This window comes from Stereum hirsutum (genome assembly GCF_000264905.1).
Source record: "Stereum hirsutum FP-91666 SS1 unplaced genomic scaffold STEHIscaffold_9, whole genome shotgun sequence".
Taxonomy (NCBI): Eukaryota; Fungi; Basidiomycota; class Agaricomycetes; order Russulales; family Stereaceae; genus Stereum; species Stereum hirsutum.
Window position 1 is genome coordinate 1,285,055 of NW_006763139.1, and position 23,943 is coordinate 1,308,997.

Sequence of the window (23,943 nt, forward strand, 5' to 3'; positions counted from 1 at the left end):
CGCGCCGGGTGTTGTGTCTTGTTTGCTTTGGACACCATCTCACGCGTCGGTTGCGCGTCGGCTAACACCTCCCGAACTTCTTCCTTTCCCTACTTTGCAGCGACACAGGGCAATCCCAACCTCCACCACCCATATAGCCTTTCCGCTGCTTCCTACTTTCTTTCCCTCTACCACCATCCTATCCTCCCGGTGAGTATTCTCATGCTTTACCTGGTTCTTTCTGACGACGGTTCTCTAGTCTTCTCGAGACACATCAGTAACTCACCGTGAGTTGCCCTATACCGAAAGGACCATGGCCCGCAAGCGAAAGAAGTCAAACCCAGATGCTGCAGACACATCGGACGGCCGCGATGGCCTTCCACTGGCAGGGCCCTCGCCTCCTGAGCCTATTCATGCTTCCGGCTCGAGCAGAACTCTCCGTCCTCGGAAGCCCTCCCGGCCAAGCTCTCATATGCCGGTATCTCTCCCTCGACAGCCTGCGCCTGTAGAAGATCGTCTCCCTGAGCCCCACGTGAAACGCGCTCGTCTCGGTGCTCACGACGCAATGCTTGTGCTCTCCTCGGAGACTGCCCAGTCGGGCTCTGTTGTAGCAGCCGAGTCTTTGACCAACCCGCAGCCCAGCGCAAGGTCTTCTCGTATTGCCACCCAAAATCTCGATCTAGCTCGTTCTCCTGATCATGGGCTCGCTTCGGCTCGGATACAGATTGCTGGTGATAGGCTCCTGTCTACTGAGCTGGACTTCGGGTCGAATCGACCTCACCCTGATGTTGACCATAACATACGAAGGCTCCCCATACCGGCCAATAAATTCGGAATCGTTGAAACAACACTTGAACGCCCTGCTCGCTCTCCTTCAGTAGATCCTGGCCAATCTTCTCAGCTCACCTCGAGTTCTACGCCAACGTTCCCTCCTCACGCTGTTCTGCTGAGCACCACTGCTGAAGCACCATCTACTCCCCCAAGCGTCACTCCGTGGGAAGCCTTGTCCCCTTCCCAAAAAACACAGCACGAAATTCGGTGTCAAGAGTTATTGACTGCTGCAGAACAGAGGGATGATGCCCCACTTTTGCATTGGACGCACCTTCATAATTTTTGGTCAGCTTGGGGCCTGCGTCACACCGCAAGCGAAACAGATGCAAATAGATTTTTCTCCTCGCACCCAGAGATTGGACCATTAACAGAGGCTTTCCGGTGTGAACTGGCTGGCTCTCGATCCCCTTCCGAGTTGGCTCGATATTTCTATCAGCTCATCCATCATGGCAAGTTCTTTAAGTTTTCTGCAATTACACCATAGTATTAAATTGAACCACAGAAGTGTGGCTGAATTCACCTGTTGTACCAACGACGCAAACCCGTTGTACGTTGGATTCCTCACTAATTTTCCAAGAGAAACTGACGCTATTTCCCTCAGCTTCTACTCCCCCACGTGAATTGGCACCTCCTCCCAAAAACAGTGAGTTATACTGTCTCTGTGCCATATGACATCGATTCTAACCTCATTCTCAGCTACGCCACAGAAAGAGGTGTACCCAGTCGTAATGAACTGGCTCAAAAATATTTTAGAGGTTGAGTTTAAACCCTTGTTCGATTCGCTTCGTGGAGGCAACCGCATCTCCCAACGCTTTGGAGTCGACAATGGCCGTTTGACGACCCTGACCCTGGATGATTTTGACTCCCCCCCCGCAGCGCTTTCAGCGCAAGTCAAGCGTGTTGCTGTTTATCACCAGAACACGTACGTTGCCTCTGATTGAGATCATTTGACGTTTACTTACGCTACAGTGCTAGGATTCTGACTGGAAACCAGGGGCAAGGCAAGAGCCGAACTTGCACACAACATGCTGCAGAGACAGGTGGCTTCCTATTTGCCCTTTTTCACAAAGAGGAGGGCCTACGCAAAACGTTCCCCAACGGCTCCGCGGTTTACGGCTCCCAGGACCTTCAGCTAGCAATAACGGAGATCCTGGAAAACAAGTCCAAATTCAGCGACATAGCCGAAGATCCCCAGCAAATAGAGGACAACAGGGAGGCGGTCGAACATATGGCCTTAACAGTGGCCTGTAGTCGAGTCTTCGTCTTCAATGCCTTCCTTAGGTGTAAGCCGGACGACATATCGCTGGAGGACTGGCTGCATGACTGGACCGCGTTTCAAGTGGCCTCTGTGTTGTGCAACCCGGACGATGCTGGACCTCTCGAGGACATCTTCGTGCGCGTTTCCGCACTGCTTCGAAAAGCGTCTACGGAAGTACTTCTCAGACTCATCGATTTTTTCTGGCATCAAATTACATCGAAATGCCCAAGGTTCTTGGATTTTTTCCCTCTGTTGCTGGACGAGGCTAGCTTTGGCCTACTTCTATGGAATCTCTCTCACTTCCGCTGTCGTGATCTCCCCGATGAACCTTGCTCAGTTCTGACAGAGATATATCTTGTCTGGATGAAGTTGGGCATCTTCACCAGCAGCGTCTTCTCTAGTCAAAGCGGCGTATCGGCGGACACCATGAGGCGCGCCCTTGAGCCTACTGCGACCCTCTCTGGCTGGAAAACAATCGAGGTTTCCATCGAAGGTGGCTTTCGCAACTCGGAGGATCACCGAGAATTCTTACGGAACAAGCTTCAAGGCTGGGCTGACGAAAACGGTATCTCGAAAAAGGCTTTCGAAAGTTTTATGACACGCGCAGTGACGTGGCTTCGTGGTCGGTATGTGCCATTCCAGTCTTCCATACCTCCTGAAAATATCACTCATAGCCGTCTCTTTCGCCTTCAGCTATGAGCTTACGGTGTGGCTCATCGAGCTCATACTGGAGACGAAGACAAGATCTCCACAACGCCTTCTCAGTCGTCTCGTCCTCTTCTGGACCAGAGGTTGGACTGCTACGGATGGTGGACATTTCGAGTCCGCTGAACCTGAGCTTGAGGATAACATCGAGCAGATTATGGAACGGGTAGTAGTGCATCGCATTGACTGGGCTGCTTTCGATAGCTGCACCAACGGTGAGTGATGATTTAGCCTTATCCAGCGTCATGGGAATAGTACGCTGATCGGACCCGCATTTTCAGCTGTTAAACAAGCTGTCTATAACATCACCTTGCACCAAATGGTGGGCGGATTTGGAACTTCGATCACCAAAGAAATAGGCAAAATCATTGAATCTATCCTCGGAAAGCTCATCTACGATGACGGTGACGATACCGATACAGGAATCGCAAGGTTCGACGAACCGTTGGTGTCTTCTGCGGTGAGGGCCCATTGCAGGGAGGCTCTGCTCGACCATATGTCATCTCACTGGTCGGCATTGGACGATCCCGTCTCGAAAGGCTTCGCTTTCGAACGCCAAATCCCAATGGTCATCGTAGATGTGATGGGGGACTTCGCACCATTGGAGGATCTTCTCGAAATTGCCGAGGACTCGAAGTTCGCACACCTAGCAAAACGTGAATTCCGTCTGGTCAGTGTTCGCATGGAGCGTGGTGAGTATGTAGCGTCGGCGGTCTCGGCGACATCGGGCCCTTGCCCCCAGCTCGCCTACCAGACAGAGACGGCCATTGATTACCTAAATTACGTCAAGACTCCCGGGGGCGCGGCAATCATCTATCCTGACAAGCTTGAAGGTCCCGACTTGCACAACGAGATACAGGATAAGAATACAGGGAAGATAGTCGATGTCGTGACACAGGCCAAGCTCAGCGTGAGTTCCGATGGGGTGAGGAATGACGTGTGCAGAAAAGGCGTCGAGAGCCTTGAACCTAGTCGCTTCCACCAGCGATATGACAAGAAGGTGCGTGCTCATTCTATTGCTGCTCTTCGATATTTTGCACCTGCTAATCTCATATACGTCTTTCGTTTGGTTTGTATCTCAGGAGGAGGCGTGGGTTCATACGACCCAATACGGCCCGGACATTCAGAAGCAATGGAAAAATATGAGAAAGGCGCGGTACCCAGGGTATACACCACCTAAGCTGTCAAAAGCAAAAATGGCTGCTGAGCTCAGGAAGATTCCCGACATGATTCCTGTTCTTGCCATCGCGGGGGTGCCGAAGTCGAACTTTTTCAAGGAGCACAAGGATGTCGCGCTGATGAAGCTCCACCACTTCCCGCGACTCTTCGGTAAGACCTGGCCTACTGCTCTCAAGAGGAGCCGGCCTCAGCCTCCGATGCCGAGGTGATCGTGGTCTGCTTTCATTCATTGTTGTCTTATCTATCTCGAAATGTGTTTATGTATTCGGTCCTCTGGGCCTCTTCTCGCGACCTATCCCTTGTGTACTCGTACTCCTACATCCTATGCATTATGCCTCTGTATGTTGCTTTCCGGAAATTTCTCAATATATCACCGATATTTCTATGCTGTCTTGTCATATTAGCCGGGCGATCTAGCCGTGTGGCGACCTGTGTGCTCGATTGTCGGGAAAGGTTGCACAGCTTCTTAAACAGGGTCCGAATTAGGGCTAATATCAGGGGATGGATAATTTCAATGCTCGACCATTGCCAGGTTCCTTGTAAGGAAGCCTGGTTAAGGTCTTTGGGAGGAGGACATCGACGAACTACTTTCCCCCAAAAGCTATTATGTCTGGCAACTTTGTTTTGGTGGAGAGACGACACGGGAGCGCAGTATGGTTTTTCGCACAGCACATAACTGATCAAGAGCCGCGATGAACATGGACTCGGAGGTCACTTGGATTCAGTGTGTCAAGCGTAAGGCAAAGTCTGCGACAGCCATACGAACTATCGAGGGGATGGATACCTCAATGGACGAATCCCGTGCTTGACCAAGCAAAATGTCGAGCATAACGCCTCTGACGAAGAATATTCATAGCTGCGAAGCGACCGAAGAGGCTTCGTAGGCCTGAAGCGCGCGTTGTAGTGAGATAAAAGCACCACATTGATGTAAATGAATTTGCGGGAAATGGATTCGCACAGGGTAAAAAGCAACGGCAGCAGAACCAAGATATTATCTGATCCGTATTGCGTGTGTCAACACTCCTTGTCGTGTCATGCTGACCGTCACAGTACAGAGACCGTGGGCACGGACACGGTGAACAAATCAAACAGAGTAAGAGTACAAGAATACGTTGACTCGATAAATCTCGAAGCCACAAGAGGTGGTATACCGCGAAACAAACCGCGAAGTGAGCGGATCGAAGTCAAACAAGCACCTTCCTCAGCTGCCACACCCTCGCCGGCAACAGCGTGACCGGACACCTACCGCTTTTCTCGACCTCCTCATACGCGCACCTATAGCAGAACACATACCCGCTCGGCAATGCCGTGGCATTCTTGATCCCTTCCCCGCAAATTGGGCATTTGCCGTACTTCCGTCCGTCGAGTTTCAGTCCTTGTGGATGCGGTCGAAGGAGGGCGGGTGGCGGGATGGATGGACCGAGCGGAGAAGATGAGAGCGTGAGCGAGCGGGCGGGGGATGAGGGAGAATACCACCATTCGAGGAATTTGATGAAGAAGATTGTGGTGGGAAGGAGAAGCTTGAGGGAATCGAGGAGGAAGCGAGGAGAGTTGCGAAATATGTGGCGTAATGTGTCGAAGGGAGATTTCGGAGGAGTTGTGGCCGAGGATCTTTGAGCGGCGAGGGACTCCGCGCGCTATACGATAACGAAGAATAAGACCAATGATGAGACGAAGAATGTATTGGATGTAGACTTACATAGTCGTCGATGCCTAGTCGACGTAGGTCGACACCTATCCAGGATAACCACGGTCGGTAATATGGTGTCTTTTCGAACAAATATGCGACGTTGTAAATGAGAAGCCAGTGTTCGAAGCCCATGTTCAGCCATGGGTAAAGCTTCTTGTATAGTCTCCTCCATCGGCCTCGCCAGGTCTAACAGAAGCTCAACAGGTCAGTCTCTCGTTCAAAAAGCTTCAACGATTGACCTGCGACAAGTACATACCTCTTCTGTCAATGCACGAATTTGCCTTCCTCCCGCATCATCGATGAGATCTGAGTCGATCCCTCCGCCAAGGTCCTCGAAGTAATCCTGCGCTTTGGCACGAATGTATGGCAGGCCTACCTATACATTCTTGACTGCTTCGTCGATGTCGTACCATACTGAAAGATACAGAGAGACTTACGAGTAGGAGTAGAGAGCACCATACCTCCCTTCTTCGTAGGTTCTCCTCGGGAAATATACCACCTACAGCTGCTTTAGCTCGTTCGGTCTCAAACAAAGGTCGGCGCCGGCGTTTGAGGCCATAAAAGTTCTCGGAGAAGGAGGCATCTACATTGATGTAAGTAATCACAACTCAAACAAAGAAGCTATACCAGACGAACTATGTTGCCTGAGATAATGCCGTTCCACGAACAGCATGATCAATGCGTAGAACTCTTCATGTCGATTGACTATCCGGAGTAGATATCTCGGATACCTTTGCGCAAAAACCTATCCAACAACACAAACAGTCACTTCAGCCTTATAATATAATCAAAATACAAGCAAGGCATACAGAAAGGACATATTTGAGTGCAGGTTGGAGCAGGTCGCGTAGCTGTTCCTGAGCAATGAGCTCGAAAAGTGACGGCTTGAGGGGGTTTTCGCCCCCAACGATGTCGTTGAAAAACTCCATGTTGTGGGTCAAGGCGCTCCCGGCAAGTGGTTCAAAGCTCGAACCTGATTGAATGCGAGGATAGTCCTAGGAGTACTGAAGCAGAGAGATGGAGGAGAGTGGAGGAGGTCCCAGGTGAGAGCTGATTTCAGGTGGAAGTTCCTGGTGGCGCGCCGCGGAACCGGCACCACAACAAGTTATCACGTGATACGGGGAAATTGTTCGTTTTGTGCCACACATGTGGCAGAATCCGCCAATGACTCCCGAGTCCCATCCATCTCGAAGACAACCACAAAACGGACTTCAAATGAATGTTGTTTGTGTACACCTCTTGTGCCCCTAGGAGGGAAGGCTGAGGAATGAGGCTCGGGCAAAGGAATTGTGGTCGAATTGCAATTTCCGGAAGCACTTCAAAAGCGCGCCTAACGCGACGTAATTCGAACTTCAACCGTCAACCCGTCCTCCGAGTCGTACGAATCAATAATCTTCTTCCTTTCAACCATTGCGGCCACATATACACGCCCAAAAGACACACTGCGCTTCAGTCAAACTGATCCAACCATCGAAAATTTGCACTCAACTCGCAAACCCTGGAGTAACAAGTATGAGCTCAGTTCGAGAGCACACATACCGTGACAGCTACGACAGCGTCAGCATGCCGCCGGGCCCATTGCCTCCAATCGAGCTCGAACTGTGCGTTGTGTTTTTCTTCCTGTCCACCCGTAGTATATTACCTTTGTTCGGTGTATCATCGAGGACCGGATTTGCTTCCGTGTACCAGTATGCCCACGGTTGAAGCGTCAGACGCTGCCTGCTCGTTTCCTCATGGCCAGGGCACATTCCCGAGATTAGATGGCCCAATGGCCGTCATGATGTCTCGCGCATATCCTTAAAGACTGATGTCGTGGAGTTCTTGTCGAGACATCTCATCCACTTGTGTTCTCTGCACATAAATCACCTTCGCTTTGAACTACCCCACACTACGCCACCCCTGCTCTTACTTTCGTTCTTTCTGTTGGTCTGATTGACTGAAATTCTTGCTGTTCTTCAATTTTTTGAAAACTCTCAGTGCTTCTGATTCGGCTCCCATGTATCATCGTGTCCACAGACCCATGCCTCCAACTGATGCACAGCTCGCAACAACAGCACTCGACGAGGAAGCGGCGTATCGCTTTCCTTCATTCTCCGCAAAGTAAATTATTCACTGCCTACAGTCATTCGACCCGCCCCTCACCTTTCCTTCCTTTTGCTTGTTCGACGCTCCTTTCACATGTATCCACATGCACGCACAATCTAGCGACGCCGTGACCCTCGGTCTCTCCCTCCGCAAACGTTTTCGCGGTTCCTCACGCCATCAAAAACTAGGCAAAGGCCTTCTCATCACCATCCAAACCATAGTCGGCCACACCCTCTTCTCGTGCACCGTAGGCGACCTCGGTGCGTCGGCCGGTCTCGGATATCAGGACGTGAGTTTGGATAGCTGGCAGGTGTTGGAGGGGATGGTAGCAGTGGTTCGGAGGACGGGACATTCGAGTTTCTATGTGGAGAAGGGGATGGGGGCGATGGGGAAGACGCCGAAGCAGATGGGGGTGGGGAGTGAGTTTAGGGTGCATGGGGGTGGTGAGTGGTTTGGTTTCTTCGCGTTTGAGACCAGCGTTGTGGTAGCGGGTGGCGTGTGGCGTGTGGTTTGTGGCGTTTGGTTGGTTTCGAATGCTGATATATGGTTTTTTCTCGAAGCATTTCCTGTATGGCTGGATGTAAGTTTTCATTTCATGTGCTTGTTTGCCTTCGAGATTGAAAACCCATCGAGAACGCGCCATGTTGTCCTATAGCGGTAGTCGCCTGTTATTCAGGCTCGAGTACGGACGATCATCACGTACGTCCATCGAATTTTCATATTATCTCAACTCCACGGCTAATACATCCATGTTCGTTCCCCTCTCCTGGACAGCTGGTCGTAACATCATGTCGAGACTACCTGCACAAGATGGCCGACAAAGCGGGACCGCCACCACGATCTACGAGAATGCCCTCACCCGGCCTTCCACCGCCAGACAACAGCTCGGTATGTACGTCTCCTGTGGACGCTATCTCCTCTACGCAGACTTATATTAATTATGTTGATCCCTGACGTGCATAGGAATGGATATCAACTTCGGCCGCAGGTAAACTGTACAGACCACGAGGTTTCGAAGAAGACGATCGCGAGCTTCACGACGAGCATGAACACATGCACTGAGCCTTGTTCTGATAGAGATCCTTCAGCTTCGACAGTAGTGATTAGGAGTATAGGATTCGATTGAGGGCCTACGTATAGTACAGGGTGTGTAAGTAAGAGCGGGGATTGAAGGGGTTGAGTCAATATACGAGCCTTCGAAATGAGGAAGGGGAGGCGAAGGCGAAGGCGAACGTAGGAGCTAGGTAGGAAGGCGGACGACATAAAACAGAAAAAGAAACATAGGAGATATGGCATGCGGTATGGGGACAATGGCGGCCATGTCGTATCACAAACCAATGGCTCCTCCTCAGAACCAAGTTACAAGGGAGCGTGGCATTTCAAATAGAATGAGAGTCACCCTCGCTATCTTCGGCTGATTTGTGATGCTTCAAGACACGAATGGTTTCTTTGGATGTCAGAGAAGAATGAGTAGCACGACGTCAGCGTTGCGTGGATGCACATCAAGAGGTGGACGTACCATGACGGAGGAAGATAGAGCGCTGTCCCTGGGGTGTGCTGGGATCAGCACCAGCGTCCGGCTCGCGAATCTCAAAGTTGGCCTCGACGTAGACGTGAGAACCCTTTTTGAGAGTGCGGAGGTACTGGTTCGACGTTGGGCTGAAAGAGAGGATAGAGTGCCATGTCGTCTTGCCATTTTCTCGGGCTATGAGCCATAAGTGCAAACATATCAGTTATTTGTTCAGAGCGCGACAAAGTCACGGTATGGACGCACTGCCATCAGCACTAGGAGGGGGAGGGGTGGCTTGGGTGGCTACCACGTATCTACGGTGTTAAACCGACGTTAGAATGATGTTTGTAGGGTTTGTAGAAGTTGACGGTCCGTACGATACGTATTCCCTATCCGTCTTCGTGGTGCGAACTTCAGGATCTCTGCCCAAACGCCCGATGAGAGTTAGTTTTGCCATATCTGCAGCGCGAGAGCTGGTTGTAGAGAAAGCCTGGACGTATTTCTCAGTCAGTCAAGGTTGGGAGCTATTCACAATGATCAAAAACACATACGCGTGCAGACGCGCGCGTTGAAGCAGCAGAACGGATGGCTGAGAACATGGTGGCCAGAGAGAGATAAAGACAAGGTATAAGGAGAGGTAAGGAGGACAAATTCACGAGCCGAACGCGGTGGAGACAAGTGATGTTTGTCACAACGTGACTAAAAGTGACCCTTTGTGACAGTGTTCATCTGGGGCTTCCAAATCAGGGGCTGTGACTCTCAGTGAAGAGCCTGCCATCTCCCTCGAGGCCGGAACGTGCATCTTACCGCTCGTCAGCGCACTGTATATTACCTCTTTGCTTTGAATCCACGAATCACAACATGTCTAGACATAGGTTCATACGCAATATGGATCTTGAGGGTCAGTTGTGCATCCGCGACAATATGCCGTGGCATTCGCGACGAGGCTAATTGTTGTGCTCTTCGCAGACGAGCAGGACGATGGGGCCCTTTCTGACGGTGGCGGGGGAGACGATTTGACGCCGGAGCAGTCAGGTTAGTATGCCTTTGTGTGTATTTTTGTTGGCTTGATGTATTGAAGCTCTCACATAGAGAAACTTGAAGCGGGATTGGAACACATTCGAGCCATCATAGGTCCAGAGGAACGGTCAGGCTTCACTGATTCTTTCATCGAGGATACTTTGTGGGATACCTATTTCGATGTGGAGAACAGTGTGAAGTACATTTTAGGTAAGTTGATCTTGAATATCTTATGGTCGGAGAAGCAGCGTGCTCATTACCCCGCGTTAGAGGTACACGAGAAAAGGATGGCGGTCAAGGAACGTAAAGGTGAGCGGTTGGATCCACACTTTCTTCTTAATTGTTATTCTCTTTCCTCGGACATCTTTTCTCGTTGTCGATATTCCTACTGTACCCGTTTATCTTTTTCTTTGCTGTTTGCCTCTTGTCTTTTCTTGCCGCGAGGGGCGCTGTCACCCCCTCAGTTTAAACATCTGTCTGGCAATTACGAGAGAGAGAAGGTGCATTTCCCCTCGCTTGACGTCTCCGGATCCCGTCCCCGCCCTCCAATCCCCATGGTGGTGATCGTCGAAGTTGACTGTTTTCGGAATGCTGCAGAAGAACGCGCCAGACTTGGGCTCTCCGCGGACTCCTTCGACGAGGACGAGGTTGCCACTGGCATCGCCTACGCTGCTCGGCTAGCAGCCGACGCCTACAACTTTGGTGGCCAAAATTCTTATCCCAACAACATCCCGCTCATCGCTCTGGCTCAACCGAATGGACCGGAATATCTAGAGCAGGAGGGTTCCTTCATCGACGACGCCGCGACTTCGAAACGACCTCTAAGCAGGATCACGGAGAAGACTGAGATCTCGGACATATCATACGCGAGGCCTATGGCGCAGGAAACGGCTTATAATCAGGCGTCATTGAGAAGTTCAACTTCAACCTCATCATACGGAGAGGTTATCGGTCAGTGGCATGCGCCTTCCTGCCTCGCTCCGCTTATTGATTAGATCTTATTGTTTTCAGAGTCGAAGCTAGGTAGGGGCCCCCCTAGGATGTCATTCGAGTCGACTGCTACCATTCCCGATCCGAACGATATCCCCCCGTCACCTTCACCGTCTGCGTGGCAACCACTTCCTAATCAGACTCCGAGCGCACCCTCTGCCGTCTCCTCTGGCTCTCGAACACCTGATACCATACCTGCTCGTCCACCCAGCGTGCCTTTGCCTCCACTCGACTTGATTCCTGACATGCCCGACAATCAGTCTAGAACGACTCGCGTACGAAGTCCTGAACACCATAATGCAATACCCGTTCAGGTCTTCCGGAATGGGTCTTCCAAACGAGTGCTGAGTCCGAAGCGAGCTCTCAGTCCACCTGTCGACGTCGACAAGCCATTACCGCCACCGCCCCCACCATCCGAACCTCGCTATTCGGTAGCTCAATCCATCGCCACCACTGCACCCACGGAGCCCCAGCAGAAGAAACCGTCCAAGTTATCTACCCTTGCGACTTCGAGAGCTGCAAGTTCGAGATACAGCACGGCCACGAGGAGTTCCAGGCAGAGCGCCACTAGCGTCGGTGGGACATCCATATTGACATATCCTGCCCTCAGGCCTTCGAATGAGTCGATTATGTCGATGATCTCCGAGGAAGCTCCTTCGGAATCGGCCTCATCCACTGACACCATCGTTCGTCGTGCTATCCAGACCGCTTTGGACCAAGAGGCCGAGGATCGTAATGGGCACAATCGAGCCATAGAGCATGAACAGCAACCCAAGCAACCCACGGGGTCTCCCTCCAAACTCTCTTCCTCGACAAGCTCGCAGTCTACCGTTCGTCCTACTTCGTCGCCTGCATCTCCCTCGAAATTGCAAGCTCGTGCGGTGGCTTCCTCTGTAGCGTCCTCTGAGGCACCCAAATCAACGCAGAAGTCGACTCAGCCGTCGAAACTTGCCATGTACGCCCAATCCAAGGCTAAGCCCTATGTGCCGAAGCCGAAAGCCCCACCTCGCCCTTCATCGCCCAATACACTCTTGCACAGCACGACAACCGAATACTTAACTCCGATAGCGAACGGACCCACTGCGACGACAGCCATCACCACGTCCTATCAAACTCTCAATCACCTCATGTCGCCTGCTAAATCTGTACTACCTCCCTCTTTCCCTCCTCACGACTACAAACCTACCCCTGGTCTTGCGAGTAGTCACACTGAAAAGAAGACGAGCTCTGGCGAGCCCAAACAGTCAAAATTGGCTATGAAGGCGAAGAAGTCACATGCGAAACCTGAGGTCAAGGCTAATGATGCAGAGGAAGCAATGGAGGATGAGAAGGCGTGGCTACCGGTCCCGACTATATTCTTGCCGGAAGCAAGTCGCTCCTGTGCGTCGCCCTCAACGTTTGCTTCACTCCTCGTCGACGACAACCCTCTGACATCTACCACTCATTCCACTTATCATCCTCAAGTCAAGAAACATAGAAAAGGAGAGAAAGAAAAGTCGTCTGAGGATAGGGATAGGGATAAGGGTGCTTCCAGGGAGCATCGCCACCACCGAACGGGCAGTCGGAGTAGAAGTCGGTCCAGAACGCGACATACATCAGAGGATGGGACGGAGAGGACCAAGTCAGTTCGCAGACATAAGTCCACGAAACACTCAGTACCAGCGCCGCCTGCACCTACGGCCAATTCGGGAACCAAAGGAGCGCCGTTCGCTTTCGATTCGCCGAGTCCGGACGATATCGTGTTCAACGCGAGGAAGGGAACTTCGCTCGCGAGATCACAGTCCACGGCGTCGACCATCCTTCCACCTTCAACGGTTCCATCGAGGGGCCCTTCTTCGGTTGCGTCTACTGCGAAACGCTCTCGTGCCTAAAGACATCCACATTCACATATTCACAAGATCGCAACCATCATTACCTGCATCATTACCTTCGTCATATCATCATTTCCTGCCACCACAACGTTTTCTCCCGTTCCATTGTTCTATCGTTTATCAACTTTCGGACTTCTACCCTTGTCTTCATATTCCGAACTGAACTGTGCATTGTTGACTTTCTTGTTGTTCCATTGGATGTACTGACTAGACCCACCTGTTTGTTGTGCCAACAATAATGATTCTAACGACTTCTCTCCTCGTTTCCACCACTTTTTCACACAGCCGCCAAAGAACGCGAGAAAACGCAGAAGCTGGCAGCGCAGAAGAAGGTCGCCGAGGCTGCTTCGGCCGCTACCTCCCGCGCCACATCACCTGTTCCTGGCTCCGGCTCACCTTCCAAGAATGCTCATAAAGGAGGTAAAAAGGCTGCGGGTTCTGGACATACGGGAACGGGGACGCCCCTGAAGAAAGGTAATGTCGTGGAACAGAAGGATTTGGATATGCAGGGTCTGAACTTGGGAGAGAAGGATGAAGAGGGTGTAGTCGACGAGCCACCACCGAAGATGTCGATTGCAAGGGAGAAAATCATAGAAGAGGCAAAGAAAGCTTTGGAGGAAGAGCAGAAGGGTGGGAAGAAGGGTGTCAGTCTCGTCGTTATTGGTAAGTTTTTTTTTTCGCTTCAGTTGGTTTTTCTTTCGATCTGGGTTGGGCTAACATTTAATGTTCATCAACAGGACACGTGGACGCTGGAAAGTCGACGTTGATGGGCAGGTTGCTGTATGAACTGGGAAGAGTAGATGAGAAGAGAAAGACGGCGAATGAGAGGGCGAGTAGTAAGATTGGTAAGGGGAGTTTCAGTTGGGCTTGGGAGCTGGATGGAACGACAGAGGAGCGTGAGCGGTGAGTCTCAATCTTTACCAATGCCAACCTTCTCAGACCCAGCTCATGGGCGAACACAGAGGAATCACGATGGATGTCGCCCTCCAAACTCTCGAGACACCACATCGCCACATCACAATCCTTGACGCCCCAGGCCACAAAGATTTCATCCCTAACATGATCTCTGGTGCATCACAGGCGGATTGTGCGCTTCTTGTCGTGGACGCTTCCACAGGGGAGTTCGAAGCTGGATTTGAGAGGGGTGGACAGACACGAGAGCATCTAGTGCTTGTGAGAAGTCTCGGTGTGGCACAGGTCGTTGTGGCGGTTAACAAACTCGACCAGGTACAATTTACCCTAAAATTTTACTCACGTCACTTCTGACTATTTTTTAGGTTGGTTGGGCAAGTGATCGCTATGAGGACGTCTGCTCTCAACTCAAACCTTTCCTGCTCCAATCTGGATTCCATCCATCGAAGACACGTTTCGTACCGGTGGGCGCTATGGCTGGTATCAACCTCCTAGATCGCGAAGGCGACGAAGCAAAAAACCTACGAGCATGGTATAGCGGTCCAGCATTGGTCGATCTGCTCGGTGATCTTCTCTTGTTTATCCACGCATTCCCATCCACCTAATGCAGCATTATGTGCGCTCGTAGACGTCCTCCAACCTCCAACGCGCGACATCACCGCGCCACTCCGTTTCCCTGTCTCGAATGTGTTCAAAGGTCAAGGCTCCGGCACAGGTGTCTCTGGCCGGTTATGCGGCGGTATAGTCCAGGTTGGAGAAAAACTTCGTATCCTACCAGGCGATGAGACCGCCATCGTCAAATGTGAGCCCTTCAGCCTTCTCCCCGATAAATCGGCATTGATCTCTATGTTCTTGCCATAGCGATCGAAACTGAGTCAGAGAGCCTCCCATGGGCCGCAGCTGGGACGAACGCAACGCTATATCTCACCGCGGTAGATCCTATCCACCTCAATATCGGCAGCGTGCTGTGTCCCACGACAGATCTGATTCCTATGGCTGCATCATTTACGGCGAGGATCATCGTGTTCGACATCCAGGTCCCTATCCTTGCCGGTTCATCTGTGAGTTCATATATAGCCGTCCATGTACTATCACAAGGTTGTTGATTCATTCGTATTCGACTCATGTTTCGTGCGATTGCCACTACTTACCTTACTAGGTCGAATTATTCCACCACTCACGAGACGTGCCCGCTTCAATCTCGAAGCTCAACGCCACACTAGACCGTGCCTCAGGGAACACGCTCAAGAAGAACCCTCGGTACGCACCACTACATCACTTTCACCCCCCACCCCCATTCTTCTTTCCCTTTTCTTGCCTCTATGACAGGTAAACAAACGCTGACCACCTTCGTTACTCGTCCCAGTGTCTTAACGAAAGGCACCTCGGCCGAAGTCCAGATCAACATCCGACCCGCATCCCTCTCAGGCCCGAACTCTCGCGCTCAACCTATCCCTCTAGAGCCGTTCTCCGTCAATAAAGAGATGGGCCGGATCCTCATTCGGAGAGGGGGAGAGACCATCGGCGCTGGTACGCTTTCGTTCCTTCCCTCCTTGCCTTTTCCTTCCGTTTTGACCTCATCTCGTACCTGTCTCGTGTGGCGGTCGGACTGGCGACTACGTTACTTTCAGGCATCGTCTTGGACATCCTTAATTGAAAGCTGAAGGAGTCAGTCGTCGGCAAAGGCACAATCACACGCATACACACACATAGTACACGCCGCAAACACGAACGGGCGAAGTGAAAACCAGAATGTATCGATAGAAGGTTCGCTCTAGGGCAGACAGACGCGGCCCTGATCTCCCCGTCACATACAGTTAAGTTACCGTATGTACGATATGTAAACTCAGTATCCGGTATCCATTATCAAAAGCCATGTATCCAGCCAAGAAGAGACGTAGTCGAAGAAATGAGGAGGAAGACCAGGACATATTTTGTATACGCGCCCAAGGACGTGAAGGAGTTGGGGGAGAACACGAACACCAAAGCATCGAAGCTGGAGCTTGAAGAGACGACCAAGTTCTGCAGACAAGAGGAAGCCAAGACAACAAATCGACCGGGGCCCCTTGAAAGGAAGGCGCTCGAAAGACTATAATGACATGCGCATGCACTGTATTGTCCGTGCATAAGTAATACTGCATGTCGTATGGGGAAGCGAGGCAAAGATATGGATATGGGGATATGAGGACGTTGCAACAGACATGAAAGGGTGATCGTAAGGGACATAGAGGAACTCGTAGCTCGTGACGATATGTTATGGATGATGGGTGGGTGGGAGGCATGTGGGTGTGAGTGTGAGTGCGGTGCAGGAGAAAGAGGGAAGAGAGAGATAGAGATAGAGAGAGGGAGGGAGAGGTATCCGAGTGACTACGGGCTAGACTAGACAGAAACAGAGACAGACAGACAAAATATGCAGATGGTACACAGAACACAGAACATCGATAACTCTAACATAAATAGAGAGGGGGGAAGCAATATAAGAGCGCGGGAAATAGAGGGAAGAGGCGAGGAGTGAGAGATGCAGAAGATATGATTCCACAAGGAGACAAAGAAAATATATGAGGAAAACAACAGAGACCACCGAACCGAAGAAGTAGAAGAGTATGCATACTTGTGTCGCGTTGTTCGGAACCCGGGCGAGAACGAAGAAAAGCTTCAACCAAGGACAAAGGAAGGACCGAAAACACGGCAGTTCACGAACACGAGGACCGCCTCGTAAAATTCGAGCTCGCTCACTTCTTCAAAGGCGAGCTCCCTTTCTCTCCCTTCTCCTTCTCGTTCCCGAAGAGGCCCTTGATCTTGCCAAAGACACTGCTCTTACGCTTCACGCGCACGCTCGGGAACCGCTCAGGACTGTCACCACCACTTTTAGTGCTGCTCTCGCTGGGGAACGCCAAGCTCTGGCGCCACTTCTTCTTCGTCGTCCCGCCCGGAGAGCTGGTGGTAGTACTCCTTTCACTAGCAGGCGCAGGTGACGACCGGCCATTCTTGGTGGGCGTAACGGGTACGGGTACAGGCGCAGACGTGCCGTTCGCAGAACCATTGACTGGAGCAGCTGGGGCTGGGGTCGACTCTGCTGCTGGAGGTGGAGGTGTCGATGGCGCTACCGTCTCGGGTGCAGTGGTAGTCTCAGCTACCGTTTCATTTCCGGAGACCTCGGCCACGGGAACGACTTCTTTACCTTCACCAACGACGGGCGGAGCAGCCAACACCTCCGGGGCCTCCACCTTCTTCTCGCCTTCCACCACCTCGACGGCCTCGACGGGCACCTCCGCTGCGGCGGTGGCGACGGCATCCTCCGTCACCGGCTTGACCTCGACGTCCTTCGGCTCACCTTCAGGCTGCGCTGCGAGAACAGGTGGCGCGACTTCTGTGGCGGTCGATTCGGCTGGGATGGCTGGGACTTGGACGACTGGAGGTTCAGCAGCAGCTGTGGGAACGGCTGCGACGTCGGCTTCGGAGGCCTCTTTAGTGGGTTCGGTCTCTTCTGGAGCGATGGCAGTGTGTGTGGATGGACCCTCCTCTGCGTCGGGAGGTGGAGCGGAAGTGATGGCGCTCCCGGGGATAATTTCTGGCTCAGGGACAGAAGCAGTAGCAAGGGGGAGAATGGGGATAGGCACAGCGGGCGCGGTGCTCGCCTCGACCTATCAAAACGTACAAAGGCGCTCATCATCAACATACAATTCGCAAAGAAAGGTGAGCGTAAAATCCAACCTCGATATCCTCGACCTCGGCCTCCCTGCTCTCTACCTCCGTAGCACTAGGAGCAACTTGCGCAACACTCTCCTGCACCTTCTCCGCGACCGGCGCGGCAGTCTCCTCAACCTCCGCAACGACCGGCGCTGCCGTCTCCTTCGCCTTCTCTACAACAGGCTCAGCGGCCGACACGGTCGGAGAGATCGCATCCTTAACCTCCTGGATAAAGCTGCGTGGCTCGGCCTCAACGGCGGGCGTGGGCGCATCGTACGCCTCGTCAATTTGGTTCGCGAAAGCGACGGCTGGAGCGACGATGGCCTCATGCAGCTGGCCTGCGATTGAAGACACTGTACCTCCGATCAGTCCCACGAACGAGAGTCGTGTCTCGACCTCCTTACCAGTGCCCGTACCAGCGGCGTCAGACTCTGCCGCTTTCGCAGTCGGAGTCGCTTGAGGCTCCGGTTCTGGGACGTCGACTGTTGGTGGTTCTTCGACGACCGCTGGCGGTTCTGGTCGTGATGGTGCAGTGTAGACGTTGTTGACGAAGCCTCCGTGGTCAGTCTCTGTTGGCTCGCGGTCGGAAGTAACCCAGTGGCCGTCGACGATGAATTTGTAGGTGATCTTATCTTGCCATGGGATGCGAACAGGGGCTTCGAAGCCATTCGCGGTACGAGTGAGATTGACAGAGGAAGACCACTGCCAGGTAATAAATAGAGGATTAGGACCAGCCGGTGGTGATACAGATGAACGTTGCGAGGAAGATGAAGAGGGAGAAGGAGCCGGTTCAGGCGGTGGGGCGGGTTTAGGGGCCCATCGAGAGATGAAAGATGGTAGACGAAGAGCAAGGCCGGCCGTGATGGACGGCATGGTAGGAGTACAGAGATGGATACAAAGAGCGAAAGAAGGGGGTGCGGTGTGGATAACTCGCCTGGTCGAAAGAGCCTGTTACAATAACATGGTGGGCATCTGAATAAGGCCTATATAACGCAGTCAGTATGAAGACCATGCAGAACGGGCGTGGGCAGGCTGTGGTCGGCATGGACGCACCATCTGAGGACAACCTGATGGAGCTCGTCTGATGCCGACATGGTGAAGAGCAGGCTGGAGCGAGGAAAGGTAGATATCGGGGGCGTGGACGTGGGGTCGTAAGCTTGCAGAAGACGCAAGGCAGAAACGTGGGCGGGAGTGGATGCCGGGCACGCTGTACTGAACGCGTCAGCTAGCTTGTGATAACGAGGACGACGCTCTGCTCACCGTTTTATACAGCTAGGAGAGGGTGTTGGGCGTCGTCGACGGCGGTGAGGAACTGGCGCGCAAGGCGGGGTAAGCAAGCGAACCTAGGAACGCGCTTTGCCTTGACGTAACCAATGCTTCCTTTCCGCACGATCTGCTCCTCATTTGCCACATTCCGGTCATATTCGGCCCATATCCATCTTATGCTCTCCCCCAAATGTTCCACGGTTGCAGGACGTATGGTTGATATGAGCACAGGCATGCACCGTTGCTTGAAGGATGTATGGAAAACTGAGGCCTGAGGTACCAACGAAACGAGAGCAACATGGAAGAAATACGCTACAGTCAATTACCCCGTGGTGGGCCAGTACCCCGTAATGGGTCACCTTCCAAATGCGGGCGCTCGACACCTCATATGGTGGAGTTGTGCTCCCATTCGAAGCTTTGGAGCATGATATCATAGCATTTTTGGCCTTTCGATGCCAGCCCTCACCGTAAACAGTAGGTGACCCATTACGGGGTACTGGCCCACCACGGGGTAATTGACTGTAGTGTGCCAAAAAGCAGTCGGAGCTTGAGCTTAAGCAGAGAATAGAGTTGAACATGGAAAAGCCAATGAAAGATAGAGAGAACAAGCAGGTTTGACATCCAGCCATATACCAGCCATCAAACGGCCGGAGGCTAATCATTTGCTTGTGATAGAAGTGAATCCTCGCGACAGGTTGTCCGTGTATGCTCCACGAGGTGAGTCTGCTCAAGCAGCGCGACTGGCCAGCTTTGCTTTGACTACTGCTATACTTATGGGACCCAAGTCGAAAACTTCGGCGCTCAACGCAAAGCCAAGACACTTCTTCAAGACTAGAACTCTGATCAGCTTCCTTGTATACCTGGTTTTGGTCATCTTGCGAAGCACCTTCGAGAGACCCTTCTGCTTCAACGCAAGAGATATCCAACGTTACTGGACGTTTTACACCTAGGATACGCAGTCGTGCTTGATGGGTACATACGCTCAACGTATATCACTTGTGAGTAACACTTCACGGCACAGGGCCACTTATGATCAACGTGCAGAAAAGTGCAAGGTAAAAAAAATTAGAAATGGGTCTTCGGAGGAGTGTGGGTATCGTGGCCCCTCCCATGGATTGTGGCGTCAAATTTGAGAGAGGCCGTCGGAGTGCTTTACCCCGAACATCATGTAATTATCGAGAAACATTCTTCTTCTTCTTCCTTGGCTTCGGATGCGCAACAACTAGAAACTTCACGCAAGCTCGTTTGACTGCGTCCTTCTGCAAAACCGAGGCAAGACGGATATGATAATGGACTATGCGTAGAGAATCCCCGATTGTGAGTACAGATGCTTCGTCGGACTAGGAACCAATGTATTCATCCTTTGGCTCCAATTTGATTTTGTGGATACAAACTGCAATGTAGTATCGGCCTTATTCGCTCCTTTAATCCGCTGGGACGTCTTCGACTTGGGCCAACTTTACCGAACCTGAAGTTTACCGCATTCTACGATCGCAGAGCGTGTGGAGGACAAACTGGCTTCTTACCTGACATGCTTCTCTGGTTCTTGATCACTCTAATGGCTCTGGTTGAATAGGAAAGTGATGCTCACTGCCACCACTGCGCATTGGGATCAGGGAACCAAAGTTGTCTCATTTGTCGTCTTGTCCAGGTCCAATGCTACCGTAACTTCCTTCTTCCTGTAATGGTACGCGTCGACGATCTATACCGGCCATCAAAAGGCCAAAGCCTAGTGTTTACGAAAGGGTCCAAGACGAGTAATGTTCTCACCACCACTGTACCCTCGCAACAAATTGCACTCCTATGTTCACGTACTGTACCCGAAGTTGCGTCCATTAGGTGAGTTTTCTTAACACCGACCACCAATTGGTGCACCTCGCGCTGACGACTACTGTATGGGGCGAAGAAGTCGACAGCTTTGACGTTCAACGTAAAGCCAGGAAACTTCTCGAGGACGATGATCGTTCAACTTCGAAACCCTTACGCTTCGAATGCAACATATCCCCTTTTTCGATAAGTTGTGGATCCTGTATCCCGAGTGGTGCGAGAAACAGCGGACGGTTTCGAGCGACGACGGGCACAGCAACGTTCCGAGTGAGCGCCTGAATTCGCTTCTTTTACTTTCTGCCTGTCTATAAAAGCCCCCGGACGAACCCTGGCCTCCAGAAACAACTCAATCCAGCTATCTCTCGTCTCGCTCCTCCCCCAGTCTTTGAGCTATCAAGTGCACCTCTCTTTGTGCAACATTCCTCCACTTCCTCTTGCCTTCCATCCTCGAACTATGCAAACCCGCGTCGCCCTCATCACTGGTGCTGCTCAAGGCATCGGAAAATCCATAGCTCTCCGTCTCGCCGCCGATGGCCTCGACATCGCCGTCAATGACATTCCTTGCAAACATGACCTTCTCCTTGCTTTGCAGGCCGAAATCCTCAAACAACACCCTGACCAGAGATGTCTCGTTTTGACCGGTGACGTGACCGTAGAGGACGACGTGAAGAGAACGGTTGAAGAGACAGTGGAGAAGTTGGGTGGATTGGACGTGGTAAGCTAGGTCTCCCTCGAGTCTCGTCCACGGTCGTTCTTCTGTTGCTATTCGCAAACCCTCCGGAAACACCGCAGAGTTGCACATATGCTTTATGCCTCACCTCGAGGCTTAGGCTATCTTGCTTCTAGATAACCTTTCTGGCTTCTGGCGCCCCCTGTCTATTTCTGCCCTGTCTATTTCGGTGCCGCTGACCCACATTCTCTCACTTCTGGCCTCCCGTGCAGATGGTGGCCAATGCCGGCATACTGATGATGAACTCTTTTTTGGACAGTACGTCACCATCTACCCGTTCCCCGTCCCGCATTTTTTTTCTGTTCTGTGAAAGACATGTTCACTGATCGGTCTTTCTTGCCCTTCTGTGACCTTTTGGTGTTCGTGATCGGACGCGCTGTGATCTTGGTGTTATAGTCTCCGTCGATGATGTGGACAAAATCTTTGCGGTCAATTTCCGTGGTATCTTCCTCTGTGCGTTCACCCTTCGTCTTCCCTATCATCTCCGTCGTGAATGACTGACATTTTTTCCGTCAATTCTACTCGGCGCAGGCTATCAATATGCTGCGAAACAGATGATCAAGCAAGGCCGAGGCGGGAAGATCATCGGCGCTTCGTCAAGAGCAGGCAAACGCGGTCGTTCTGGCGCGAGTACTTACAGCGCAACTAAATTCGCCGTCAGAGGATTCACGCAAGCTGTCGGTGCGTGCATACTAATTCTCTATCTCTCACTCCTATATCTGAGCTTTGAATGTTTGAACGCCGGCATACAGCGGGAGAGCTTGGACCGCATGGGATCCAAGTAAACGCCTACGCACCTGTGAGTTTTCGTCTCTTCTCTTCCGAGAAGTGTAATCGTGATCATAGCTGAGAACATTCTTCATTCTACAGGGTGTGATCATGACAGACATGAGTGAGCATTGGCGCTGCCGAACTGAGTTTCCTGTGCTCAACTTTTTGTATATCATACAGTCCGAGCGGCCGCGGAAGAACGAACGCCAGACGCACAAGCTTTCCTGAAAGCGGTCCGTATCCCTCTATTTTCCGCTCTTCTCGTACCTTGTAAAGATGAGTCTCATGCCAATGATCATTCTAAATAAATCGGATACGGATACACAGGAAAGTAACAACGCAGCACTCAAGAGGATCGGAGAACCAGAGGACGTAGCTTCCGTCGTGTCTTTCCTCGCGTCGAAGAACTCGGATTATATGACTGGTGAGTCTATCTTTTTGTTCAACCGGCATGCCTGTGCTTGTGCGCTTATTACTGTGCTATTCTTAGGCCAAACTGTGCGTATCTTCTACTGCCTTTTATCTGACCTTACTAGGCACAACGGATCTCTGATTTTCTAAACTGGATTTCTCACTCTAGCTCACCATTGATGGAGGACGACACTTTGATTAACGTGGTGCTTCTCTCAGCCATGATGCATGATGTTTGATGCTCGATGCCTGATATGTCTTTGCTTTTGTCTCATCCCTGTACATTTCCGTGCAGTTGCTTTCTGTCTAGTAGAGCCGAATGATACCCATGATACTATGCACTCGTATATCGCGAATTTTCGAATTACTGGGTGTATGACATCTCGATATCAACACTGTCTTGGTCTTATAATCAGTATATGGCGATGAAGAACACTGAGAGTGTGCTGCACCAGCAGCGTACAATATATAACTGGCAACACATTCGCACTGTGGCTTTTGGCGTAACACAGCCTTGAAAGCCCGGGCCGTGTCTGTCCCGAGTTACCTGTTTTACCATATATAGCCTGTCTGAGCTTGGACAGCTGGCAGTGGTGCTTCGCAAGTCTTAGTAAATAATCTTGCGCTCGTCGGGTTATGCACGATTGCTATGGCACACAGCGTCAAGAGCCACATTTCTCTTTCTTCCTGATCAGCCTTCAACTGAGGTGCAGAATCACACCATTAACGGAGCCGACGAATTGTTTGCGAGAGTCAGATCAGACTGAACATGGATACAACGGCTATGGCACGCTGTATCCGAAATGGTTTGCATAATCACTACTACATCGTACATAGTGGGTAGTGGCTTGGCATATTGGGAAAGCTCGAACTATTCAATCAACGAAACGGCGGCCCTATCGCGTAATGGTAAGTCTCCGATTTAGCTGGTCGTAACAGCTCAGTGCTCATGCATACCTCGTAATTCCCCATCTTCTTTGACTGCCTTTGTTGGGGTTCAGCGGCGGGGCGGTGGTTGATAACTATCGGACCAACGGCACGCTACACTGCCGCAGTCTGACACCCTGTGTCTATATGGAGTGCCGTCCTTCCTGTAACCAGTCGCCCAGGTGCACTGGTCGACCGGCTGGGACTGTATCGCACCATGACACGCGCATGGAGCAGTGGAGGGCTGGGAGGGGTTTGAAGATAAGGCCATGGTCTGACATAGAAGAACTG

The 23,943-nt window shown here is 51.7% G+C and overlaps 8 protein-coding genes across 8 annotated transcripts; 5 read left to right on the forward strand and 3 right to left on the reverse strand.

Moving 5' to 3' along the window:
- Positions 1 to 292: 292 nt before the first annotated feature.
- STEHIDRAFT_158187 (uncharacterized protein) lies at positions 293 to 4,161 on the forward strand (the record flags this gene model as incomplete). The annotated part of the gene is made up of 7 exons (XM_007305520.1): positions 293 to 1,019; positions 1,412 to 1,453; positions 1,507 to 1,732; positions 1,786 to 2,694; positions 2,762 to 2,988; positions 3,055 to 3,773; positions 3,856 to 4,161. The coding sequence occupies 7 exons, from the start codon at positions 293 to 295 to the stop codon at positions 4,159 to 4,161; spliced, it is 3,156 nt and encodes a 1,051-aa protein (XP_007305582.1).
- A 768-nt stretch (positions 4,162 to 4,929) lies between these two features.
- STEHIDRAFT_169444 (uncharacterized protein) lies at positions 4,930 to 6,649 on the reverse strand. The gene is made up of 6 exons (XM_007305521.1): positions 6,452 to 6,649; positions 6,279 to 6,387; positions 6,080 to 6,225; positions 5,899 to 6,018; positions 5,652 to 5,828; positions 4,930 to 5,589 (listed from the first exon to the last, which is right to left on the reverse strand). The coding sequence occupies exons 1-6, from the start codon at positions 6,569 to 6,571 to the stop codon at positions 5,137 to 5,139; spliced, it is 1,125 nt and encodes a 374-aa protein (XP_007305583.1). The 5' UTR covers positions 6,572 to 6,649; the 3' UTR covers positions 4,930 to 5,136.
- Positions 6,650 to 7,662: 1,013 nt separating this feature from the next.
- On the forward strand, positions 7,663 to 8,169 carry STEHIDRAFT_38319 (uncharacterized protein; the record flags this gene model as incomplete). The annotated part of the gene is made up of 2 exons (XM_007305123.1): positions 7,663 to 7,742; positions 7,848 to 8,169. Coding segments are annotated over 2 exons (402 nt in total), but the record flags the coding sequence as incomplete, so codon positions are not given.
- Positions 8,170 to 9,229: 1,060 nt separating this feature from the next.
- On the reverse strand, positions 9,230 to 9,730 carry STEHIDRAFT_60123 (uncharacterized protein; the record flags this gene model as incomplete). The annotated part of the gene is made up of 3 exons (XM_007305203.1): positions 9,230 to 9,432; positions 9,502 to 9,551; positions 9,615 to 9,730. Coding segments are annotated over 3 exons (369 nt in total), but the record flags the coding sequence as incomplete, so codon positions are not given.
- Positions 9,731 to 9,999: 269 nt separating this feature from the next.
- STEHIDRAFT_122458 (uncharacterized protein) lies at positions 10,000 to 13,375 on the forward strand. The gene is made up of 6 exons (XM_007305522.1): positions 10,000 to 10,138; positions 10,207 to 10,272; positions 10,330 to 10,467; positions 10,528 to 10,566; positions 10,855 to 11,208; positions 11,269 to 13,375. The coding sequence occupies exons 1-6, from the start codon at positions 10,099 to 10,101 to the stop codon at positions 13,116 to 13,118; spliced, it is 2,487 nt and encodes an 828-aa protein (XP_007305584.1). The 5' UTR covers positions 10,000 to 10,098; the 3' UTR covers positions 13,119 to 13,375.
- Positions 13,376 to 13,884: 509 nt separating this feature from the next.
- STEHIDRAFT_59918 (EF Tu GTP binding domain-containing protein) lies at positions 13,885 to 15,694 on the forward strand (the record flags this gene model as incomplete). The annotated part of the gene is made up of 7 exons (XM_007305183.1): positions 13,885 to 14,021; positions 14,081 to 14,345; positions 14,396 to 14,594; positions 14,659 to 14,832; positions 14,892 to 15,091; positions 15,190 to 15,290; positions 15,397 to 15,694. The coding sequence occupies 7 exons, from the start codon at positions 13,885 to 13,887 to the stop codon at positions 15,692 to 15,694; spliced, it is 1,374 nt and encodes a 457-aa protein (XP_007305245.1).
- Positions 15,695 to 16,206: 512 nt separating this feature from the next.
- STEHIDRAFT_140162 (uncharacterized protein) lies at positions 16,207 to 19,014 on the reverse strand. Its single transcript, XM_007305523.1, has 5 exons — positions 18,981 to 19,014; positions 18,774 to 18,927; positions 18,655 to 18,703; positions 17,745 to 18,422; positions 16,207 to 17,674 (listed from the first exon to the last, which is right to left on the reverse strand). The coding sequence occupies exons 2-5, from the start codon at positions 18,812 to 18,814 to the stop codon at positions 16,763 to 16,765; spliced, it is 1,680 nt and encodes a 559-aa protein (XP_007305585.1). The 5' UTR covers positions 18,815 to 18,927; positions 18,981 to 19,014; the 3' UTR covers positions 16,207 to 16,762.
- A 1,635-nt stretch (positions 19,015 to 20,649) lies between these two features.
- STEHIDRAFT_80999 (short chain oxidoreductase) lies at positions 20,650 to 23,076 on the forward strand. The gene is made up of 11 exons (XM_007305232.1): positions 20,650 to 20,825; positions 20,896 to 21,528; positions 21,756 to 21,801; positions 21,940 to 21,996; positions 22,075 to 22,224; positions 22,296 to 22,342; positions 22,414 to 22,435; positions 22,495 to 22,547; positions 22,642 to 22,738; positions 22,805 to 22,812; positions 22,895 to 23,076. Exons 2-11 carry the CDS (start codon positions 21,268 to 21,270, stop codon positions 22,925 to 22,927), a joined length of 774 nt encoding a protein of 257 aa, XP_007305294.1. The 5' UTR covers positions 20,650 to 20,825; positions 20,896 to 21,267; the 3' UTR covers positions 22,928 to 23,076.
- Positions 23,077 to 23,943: the final 867 nt, after the last annotated feature.

Coding starts and splice junctions, on each gene's coding strand:
- STEHIDRAFT_140162 (XM_007305523.1), bottom strand. CDS start 18,814: ATGTCGGCATCAGACGAGCTCCATCAGGTTGTCCTCAGATG. Junction 18,704..18,773: donor CATCAGGTTGTCCTCAGATG/GTGCGTCCATGC, acceptor TGCGTTATATAG/GCCTTATTCAGATGCCCACC. Junction 17,675..17,744: donor CCGAGGTCGAGGATATCGAG/GTTGGATTTTAC, acceptor ACGTTTTGATAG/GTCGAGGCGAGCACCGCGCC.
- STEHIDRAFT_169444 (XM_007305521.1), bottom strand. CDS start 6,571: ATGGAGTTTTTCAACGACATCGTTGGGGGCGAAAACCCCCTCAAGCCG. Junction 6,019..6,079: donor GGTGCTCTCTACTCCTACTC/GTAAGTCTCTCT, acceptor AAGAATGTATAG/GTAGGCCTGCCATACATTCG. Junction 5,590..5,651: donor GACTAGGCATCGACGACTAT/GTAAGTCTACAT, acceptor GTTATCGTATAG/CGCGCGGAGTCCCTCGCCGC.
- STEHIDRAFT_122458 (XM_007305522.1), top strand. CDS start 10,099: ATGTCTAGACATAGGTTCATACGCAATATGGATCTTGAGG. Junction 10,139..10,206: donor ACGCAATATGGATCTTGAGG/GTCAGTTGTGCA, acceptor TGCTCTTCGCAG/ACGAGCAGGACGATGGGGCC. Junction 10,567..10,854: donor GGCGGTCAAGGAACGTAAAG/GTGAGCGGTTGG, acceptor GGAATGCTGCAG/AAGAACGCGCCAGACTTGGG.
- STEHIDRAFT_80999 (XM_007305232.1), top strand. CDS start 21,268: ATGCAAACCCGCGTCGCCCTCATCACTGGTGCTGCTCAAGGCATCGGA. Junction 21,802..21,939: donor GATGAACTCTTTTTTGGACA/GTACGTCACCAT, acceptor TTGGTGTTATAG/TCTCCGTCGATGATGTGGAC. Junction 22,225..22,295: donor AGGATTCACGCAAGCTGTCG/GTGCGTGCATAC, acceptor GCCGGCATACAG/CGGGAGAGCTTGGACCGCAT.